Raw genomic sequence first — 9,240 nt, forward strand, 5'->3', positions numbered from 1 at the left:
AAGAAGGAGTTTTTCATATTAAGATGAAAGAAGATACTTGTGTTTGACAATATCTTACCAAAGATTTGAATGACTTGATGAAGATCCTTAGAACCCTAGCAAATTTTTGAGATCTTGGAGGAAGAAGGTGAATGATTCTTGAGAGTAATAGAGAGAATTTGATGTAGTGTGTGTGTGTGTTGTGGCTCTTTGCCGAGAGTAGAAGAAGAGAGGGGAGAGAGAGTGGTGAGGTAACTAGCATGGATATATGGTGGTCCTTTCATGGATATATGATGAACAAAATGGAGGTGGCACCTCCAAAGTCAACCCCCCCATTTCACTTCTCTTTTTTTTTGTTTTATACATGGGCCGAGATTTTAGGCCAAGAAGAAAGGGTAGAGTGGTTTGGGCCCATTAACTTTAGTTAGGATCTTTGGGTCCTAAACATAACAAATTTCGGCCCATTGGGCTCTTGGAAGCATTCACGGCCCAAATAGAATAAAAAGAATGGGCTTATGGCTCACTAATGTTAAATGGATTAGTTATGGCCCAATAAGGCCCATTAGGGTTAGAATGAATCATTCTAGACCCAAATGGTCCAAAATGTTTTAGACTTATGAATTGGGTCCAATTAGGATCCAATTAGGGCTTCTACGTCCAATAAAGTTGAATTGGGTTCTTATTGGTCCATTAGGCCCAATAAGGAATTTCTAGTCCAATATGGACTCAAACCGGGATTCTTAGGGTTTTTAGAATCTTTGTTGAACAAAATTGATGAATCTAAATGATCATTGGGTGAGATTTACTTAGAGTAAATATTTTATAATAGATGAACGGTTACACAGGGATATAATTTCCTAGCTAAAATGCTAGTTGTGACAACCAGAGACATCCGCATGTTGCTGTTGAGCTTCTGAAGACACAAGAATTTCGGATAGATGAGTAATATGGATTGGGTCAAAGTGGTCGTCTTAGTTGATTTCAACTATGTTCAAGGGACCCGCAGAATCTGGGATATCATTTTCCATGATGGATTTTGTTTCATTTGAAGAAGTAGGATTGCGGACATAAAAGTCATCGAATTTCACATCAAAGCTTTCAACTATTAGTTTTGTGCGTCTGATAAGAACCCTGTAAGCCACCTTGTTTGTTGAGTAGCCAAGAAATATGCCTTCATCTGACTTTGGTGCAAATTTGTTTAGATGATCCGTATTATTGATCACAAAACATCTACATCCAAAAATGTGAAAGAATCGGACATTCGACTTACGATTGTTAAGGCCCTCATAAGGAGTTTTGTTGAGGCGCTTACACACAATGCTTCGATTCTGAACGAAGCACGTAGTTGCCACTGCTTCAGCCCAGAAGTAAAGAGGAAGATTTGCAAAGTTGAGCATGGATATGGCTGCTTCGACCAGAGTACGATTTCTTCGCTCTACTACTCCATTTTTTTGTGGTGTATAGGGAGCAGAGAAGTTGTGATTAATGCCTTTGGAAACCAAAAAACTATTCAAGAGATGATTAGTAAATTCAGTTCCATTGTCATTGCGGATTCTGCGTACTGGTAGCTTGATTTGATGTTCAATTTCTTTTATGAAGTTTATCAGGACCTGCGGTGTTTCATATTTGAGCCTTAAGAAGAAGACCCAAGTGTAGCGAGTGAAATCATCTACTATAACCAGTATGTACTTCTTGTGATGGAGACTGGCTACGGTAGAGGGACCACAGAGATCGATATGCAGTAGTTTTAGAGGTTCAGAAATTGACGAGTCAATCACTAACGGATGGCTTCCCTTTGATTGTTTTCCACACTCACATGTAGGGCATAAAGTATCATTGTTGTACTTGAGAATAGGGAGACCACAGACAAGCTCTTCTGTGACTAAGTTGTTGATGTACTGGAAGTTGAGATGAGCTAGCTTGCGATGCCATAACCAGCTGACTTCAGATACAACTTTGGTCAGAAAGCACAACTGTGGTTTGCCAGTGATTAGAGAGAAATCCAAAGGAAACATAGTGCCTTCGAATTTGGACTTGATTAGGCAGGTGCTTCGATCGCTTGTCATGATGTAGCAATATTCACTGTCGAATTCAACACGGTGACCCGCCTTGCACAGTTGACCAACACTGATCAAATTATGCTTAAGTCCTTCAACAGAAGCAACCTTTTGAATTGAGAAATTGCCCGTATTCAAAACACCATAGCCTCGAATTATCCCATTAGCATTGTTACCAAATGTCACATGTCCACCATTACATATAGGCCTGAAATCACGAAGGTATTCTAACCTTCCAGTTATGTGCAAGGAGCATGCACTATCAATTAAGCATTCATCTTCTTGTTCCTCATTGCACATTGCCTACAAAATTAATGGGTTAGTTTGGGCACCCAAACAAGTTTGGAGCCCGGAGACATAATAGACTTTTTCTGACTAGATGCATGCACGTGTGTTTTTGGGACAGGTTGCGTGACAACCCTAAGGCCTAATCCTGGGTGTTTGTGAGATTTTGGTTTGATATGACCTTTCGCAATGAGACGAGGTTCAGAAAATTGGACTTGATTTGACTCTTTACGATGATAAAATCCAAAGGTGGGATTTTTGTCATTAATCCAGACACTATACTTGGTCAGCGGTCCAAAGGATGTAGTATGAGACTTATGACCAGTCCAAGAGTGTAAATTGACTGAGGTGGTCTTGGAATTTGAAAAAATTTGAGCACGTGAAATTCCTCATAGGTTTGTCTCTTTTGACAGGCTGACGTGACTGAAAAGTCGTGGGAATTGGAAAAATCCCTTTCCATTTTGGGTTGTCTAAGGAGTAGTTCTGAAATCGATATCATTGAAAAGATTTAACTTTCTTTTGGGATTTGTCAGAAAAGTTGTGAAAAACTTTTGCAAAATCCTTTTTGTTTGATTCCTTGACTGTAGAGATTTTTGAAAATTGATTTGAAACTGCCGGTTTGTCAAAAGATTTTCGTTCAGAAATTTTTGAAAATTGATGATTTTTGCTTTTGAAATTGACCTCCTGCTTTTTACCTTTGTTTCTAAGTTCCTATTTGAAAGCCTGTTTTGCTAGTGTTTTAGGAGAACCGCAGTTAGTTGTGTTTAACTGCGGTTTCCCTGAAACCTTTGAGTGCTTTTGAAAACGTGAACTTAATTTATCCGAAGTAGAAAAAATACGACTTTGAGAACATTGACCGTATTCAAAATTTTCTATGGGAAATTCATGAAGAATGGGTTGAATGGATACGATACTTTTGACTTTGGTCTATGGCAGAGAGGATTGAACTACCGTAGAGTAAGTTCGTGATGGTTCCTTGGAAGATTGTGGTCCAGGACTGCAATAAATGGGACTGCGGTCCAGGGACAAGGTTGGATAATCATCATATTCTTCCATAAGAATTTCTTCATCAACAATAGAAGAAGTCTGAGAATTGGCAATAATTGTACCATAGGAGGGCATTTGATCACTTGGATGATCCGAGGTTTCGGGAAGAATTTCCTCGATGATATAATTATTGCTCAGATTATGAAGTCTACCGAAGTGAGCTTGAATATCTTCAGGAAAAGTCTTGTCATTGACAGGGAAATGAAATTCTCTATCAGGAGGGACGTAAGGTCGGTCTTTATTGAATCGAGGAGAGGAGTCCTTGGTTGAATAACCATTAGACCGACCCCAATTATATGTATTATCAACACTCCCATTGTTAACAAGATTTTCAATTGCCTCACTTTCATTAAACAGTTTTTCAATTAATAGATTCAAGCGTACAATTTCCTTTTGAGCTAAATCTCTCTGATTCAAGGCTATTCCTAATTGAGTCTCACATAGCATTCTGGCATCCTTTTCTAACACTAAATACTTTTCTAACACTAAATACTTTTCTAACATGGTTACTTTCAGTCTTTTGTCTTCTAGTCTTCCTCTCAGATGGAACATTTCTTGTGATGCTATCTTCTTCTCATCTAGTGCCTTGTTATAGTCTGAAAGGACGGCAACACATGTGTCATTAAGATTGTCCAAAAAGGGTTGACATTCATGCATGTTGTAGTTATTAGTTTGAATCATGAGTTTTACCTGTTCAATGATGCTTAGAGTGCCGTCTTTTGCCATGAAGCAGTAATTCTTTTCAAGCCTTGTTGACCCGTCTTCATCCGCCGCTGCTATCATGCATATTTTTCCTTTGCCTTTGAGGTTGTTGAGATCTTCGTCTTCATTTCCTGCCGACCAAACTTGGTGATCCCTTTTGACTTGTGTCACATAGGCTCTTGCTTTCTCTTTCTCCTCCTTCTCTTGAGCCATTCTAAGATAGAATGTTTTATCCTTCACAACATTTTCTTTACAGTCTTTAGCAAAATGATTTTCTTTGTTATACTTATGGCAAATAATAACATCATCTTTAACTTCGGTTGAGGTACCGGAGTCAGTGAGCTTGGCAGACTGCGGTGCCTCCTTTGGTTGATGGGTGTTCTGAGGTTGAGATGGGTGGTGATTTTTGGGATATCGAGGATGATTATTCTGCGGATTGAAATTTCGGTTGAAGGGAGGTTTTGTGAACTGCTGATTCTTTCGAAAAGAAGGTGGTGGCAAACGGTTGAATTGTTGGTTGACTAGCGCGATTGCATTCTGGAACTCTTCTTCATCATCATACTCTGTGTCTGCTTCGTAAGACTACGGTGGGTTGTCATACGCAGTAGATTGAGTTTCATATGGTTGGGTGGTTCTGTTTTGCGGTGCTTGAGCTATGAGAGCAAGTGGACCTCCAAAGTCTGCACAGTCTTTTAGCACAGTAGATTCTTGTGCTTGGAGTTCGCCATATAACTTGAAAACAGATAGTGTGTGAAATTTTCTATCTCCTTGAACTATCATTTTGGCCGTTGTCCAGTGCTTCCCTCAACCATTGAGGAACTGAAGGTTGGTTTCATGATTGCTTCTGACAGTTCCTGCATTTGAAAGCTTTGTGACGATGAGATTGAATCTTTTGAATGAGTCTTCAAGATTTTCACCAGTATGAGCTTTAAAATTATTGAACTCATTGAGTGCAGTGGTGAGTTTCTTGTCTTGAGCTTGTTTTGAACCTTCATACAAATATTTGAGGACATCCCAGATCTCCGTGGCTGACTTGCAGTTGATGATAATGTCGAACTTGTCTGGAGCTACTCCGCATGAAATCTCATAGAAAGCCACAACATCACTTTCCAATTTATCTAGGTCATCTTTTATGGGACGATTTAGAGCGGCTGTGTCTCCACCTAGTCTGGCTTGAGTACCATCCGTTTGAACAGGAGTGAGAATAGGAACATGAGGTCCTTCCTCCACGGATCTCCATACATCTCGGCCAAGTCTCATAAGTTATCTTTCCATTCTTTGACACCAGTGGTGGTATTCACTTGCAACGAGTATTGGGGCCCGGTTAGAACCACCAACATTGTTGGAGACATTAAGAGATAAAGCTTGTGCCATATTTCCTTGTTTTTGTTTTTGTTTTTTTTAATAATGAGCTTCAGTGGTATAGAAGGCTTTTAGAAATCAGAGTTTTCGTTCAAAAAGCAACCACTCTGGCTCTGATACCAATTGTTGAGAGAAAAACTTTTGAGACACACTTGAACAAACGTTAGTACAAGTATATGGTTGCGGAAATAAGTTAATCTCAAAGGATCATAAAGCTCAACAATAATGAAAAGTTAGAGTTGTTAGAGTGGTTAGATAGTTAGATGCTGAAAGGTAAGGGAATAAGAATGACAGCAAGTTATATCAAGTAAACACTAAGCTGATTCTTAACAGGGTTTGCAATCAAACCGAGTTAGTTCAAGTGATCAGCCTAAAGTGATTGAAGTCTCAAGGACTTGGTCCAAAGGAGAGTTTAATATGAGTGTAAGTTCAGCGAGATCCTTTTAGAGAGTAAAGAGTGGAGATAAGAGATAGAAGATATGTTTTAGATAAGAGAGATGTAATTCATTCAGAAAAATGAGAGCTCTATTTATAGAGTCTCGAGAGGTTACAGGAAAGAAATAAACAAAGACTAAAGACTGTTTTAGGTATCCAAGCAAGGTACACTGGACATTACAATGTAAATAGAAAAGATAAAAAGCTAAGTCTTTGCTGAACAAAGTGGTCGCGGATGATTAGATTGATTGTGGTTGGGTACTCCACTGCGGATGAGATGGTGAGTTCGGATAGACAAAGTTTAAGAGGGTCACTTTCTTGCTTTAACAGAAAGTACATTGATCAATATGGATAAGCTGATAACAACATGGAAGGACTTATAGGCCCTTGTACTACCAGAGGGAAAGAAATTTAGAAATAGCGAAGTTCAATCCATGAAGGAAAGCTAAATTTGAATTTGGTTTTGTCCAAAACCTTGTGTTATGATTGTAGGTTGGAAATGATAGATTCACATGTATAGGAACGTATGCACCATAAAATCTAGGTGGAAAAGGTTACGCTCTAATTCATGAGAATGATTGTGAGGAAATACTTTCGCTGATAGATTATAAGATCTGATAAAGATCAATATAGATGTTGGTTGTGTTAATTGCTTTCTCAAATTCACAATATGATTATGACATCCCTCTTCGTATTTCTAATTATGAGGAATGACAAGGAATTGTTTGAACTTTCATGACATATATCTACAAGTTCTGAAAGGGTTTAAACACACATATGCTATCCAATGAAGGTGTATAAGCTTACGAAGTCTAGTTGGAGACTTATCGAAGCATCGTGTAACAGAAATCTGTACACCAGTAAGAAAGTCAAGAGTATTGATTTCTAGAAGTCCATTTGATTTTTGGGTAGATGTCAAAGATAGTGGGAGCATAATTATTATGCTAGTATTGCATGTTGACAATGCCGTTCGTAGGGAATAATGTTTCTAATTTTCAAATTGCAAAGTTTGGGAATTGTTTCACTATAGTAGACTTATGGGAGAGGGCACACATACTTCTTTTCGAATCTTAAGGTTTAGATTGTATAGTTTATAAGAACTTAGTCATAGACATATATGAATATCATGTTGAAATGGTTCAACATAAGGAATTTAATATATGGGAATATTATAGCAAGATATTGAACAAATATCAGATCCTCATATAAGATATAATGAGTCGAGTCCTTATGCTTCGGATATAGGATCGATTATATATGCTATAATATTCACTTATTTTAATTTTTCAAATGCTCAGAGCATTGTAAGAAAAAAGACTAGAATTTTATTTGACTAGAGTTTTTAAACAACTATCAAAGTACATTCTAAGGTTATACCAAAAGACAGGTTGTTTGTGGATAGTTAGAAGTATGATATTAATTTGGCTGGACCATAGTAACATGATTCTAGATTGAGATGGTTCTTGATCATAATTGATGGTCATATGGAGATATGGAAATGTTTCCATAATGGGAGATACTTGAAAGGTCTACATGTGAGTTAGAAACTTTAACGCAAGAGAAGTGTTCAAAGAGTGTACCTTGAATCAGAACCTTCATTACCATTGAAGTGTTTCTAGTAACAAAGTTCCAATCTGTAATATCAAAGACTCAGTCTTTCAGACTTTGGAATCTTGATATCATAGGAGATTAATGCATGTTAAGTAGGGATTCCATCACATCTTGGATAGTAATAAGAATTTGGACTTGTGAAATGAGCATCATTGGAATAATGTCCAGCTGATCTGTTCACAAAGGAAGGACCATAGAGAGGCATAGTATGCATGTTCATAAGATGGCATGCCTGTTGTTTAATTCAAGTGGTTAGTTGATTACTCGAAACATTATACAATGAATAAAGTGCTCGTTATTATGGTGATTAAATAATAGAGGTTATTTATATTCAATAGTTTTGAGACCATACTTAATTAGTTTATTATTGTGTTTCACTTTGCATGTTTTAATTCCTGAATGATTTGATTATTTGAAGTTCCACAGTTGCTCATACTTTTTGAAGTAGTGAATTAAGATTGTCATGAATTGAATTGTAGATTGTTTATGAGGATTATACATTGCAATAAGGTTGCTAAAATGTTCATGAGTACTTAGAAAAATGAGGATTTAGAGTATTGGATAAACTCACGCTCAGAGAATTACCTCATGGATTCTATCACGAGTAATTGTGAGACGATAATATCTTTAATTCTTAAAACGGAGATATATGAGTTGTTATTTGCAATTTAATTGTGCATTGGTATTGCGAAAACACATCAGTAACGTGATGTCATAAAATGTAGTGTTATAAATGATTTGGTAAGTAAAAGATACAAGCATATAAGTCAAACTTTGTTCGTTCCTTTTTCCATAATTGGAAAAGCGATATCTTTTGGGCCCCGCGATGATTTGTTGTTGACATGTGAAGTGCTTGACCGAGTCTGGAGAATTGATGTGTTCAATTAGTAGTCTGAATTCAGTCTTCATAAATCAGGAAATTGAGAAATAGAATCTTGGACTATGAGATTGATTCTAATCCATGTCTCATGTCCATACGATATATTGTAGAACGAAGGAATATTTGATCACTTATCTTAGGGCCCATGTCTGATTAGATTAGAGTTCGGAAGTGGCTTTGGAAAGCACTCTTTGCTATTTGGTTATACTTCCAATTGTAGTTATAGACTTATGCAAGTGGGAGAATATTGGATTTAGGTGTCTAAGATCATAACTAAATTGGTATAAACATGAAAATAGAAGCAAAGTCCTTTTGGGTTGCCCTCATAACCAGAAATAGCTAGAAATGATATTAGGAGAGAGAGAGAAAGAGAGAGAGAGAGAGAGAGAGAGAGAGAGAGAGAGAGAGAAATGTTTTGTTAATATATTATGTGATTAATATATTAATTAGGAATAGATAATTGATATGTTCATTTGTTATGTGATTAATAAATTAACATAAGATCAATAGTTAAATAGTTGATTTGTTCATATATATGGTTAATAAATTAATAACAAATCAATTAGAATTAATTAATTATTAATCAGAGTTAATCTGGAATTAATTAGAATTAATGAAAGGTTCAAGGGGTGAACTGTAATTGTTCAATAGTTGAACAAAAGAAGAATTTATAGAAACCTCCATGTCATGGAAGATTTTGGAGGCTCCTCTAGGTTTCTGGAAGCCTCCTAATTGCATAAAAGGAAATGATTTGAATTAGGATTAAACCTATTATTTAATGAATTCAGATTATGCTTTGCTTGCAAGTTACCTAAACTATAAATAGGACCCTAAGGCCATCAATTTTCGTTTATGAACTTCCTAAGAAGCATAGGAACGAAA

General features: G+C 36.8%; 1 protein-coding gene across 1 annotated transcript; it reads right to left on the reverse strand.

The window, feature by feature from the left end:
* Window positions 1-950: 950 nt before the first annotated feature.
* On the reverse strand, window positions 951-5,330 carry LOC145107172 (uncharacterized). The gene is made up of 5 exons (XM_079044025.1): window positions 4,920-5,330; window positions 4,059-4,652; window positions 3,273-3,953; window positions 1,993-2,339; window positions 951-1,209 (listed from the first exon to the last, which is right to left on the reverse strand). The coding sequence occupies exons 1-5, from the start codon at window positions 5,328-5,330 to the stop codon at window positions 951-953; spliced, it is 2,292 nt and encodes a 763-aa protein (XP_078900151.1).
* Between the last annotated feature and the right edge of the window lie 3,910 nt (window positions 5,331-9,240).

Source organism: Lactuca virosa, chromosome 4 (genome assembly GCF_052849685.1).
Source record: "Lactuca virosa cultivar CGN04683 chromosome 4, Lactuca_virosa_CGN04683_v6, whole genome shotgun sequence".
Lineage (NCBI taxonomy): Eukaryota > Viridiplantae > Streptophyta > Magnoliopsida > Asterales > Asteraceae > Lactuca > Lactuca virosa.

Excerpts from the sequence above, each read along its gene's own strand:
- LOC145107172 (XM_079044025.1), bottom strand. The coding sequence starts at position 5,330 with ATGAGACTTGGCCGAGATGTATGGAGATCCGTGGAGGAAGGACCTCAT. Across the intron at positions 4,653-4,919 it reads AGCTTTCAAATGCAGGAACT|TCTTACGAAGCAGACACAGA; the intron begins GTCAGAAGCAAT and ends AACCCACCGTAG. Across the intron at positions 3,954-4,058 it reads CTCTAAGCATCATTGAACAG|GCACTAGATGAGAAGAAGAT; the intron begins GTAAAACTCATG and ends GACTATAACAAG.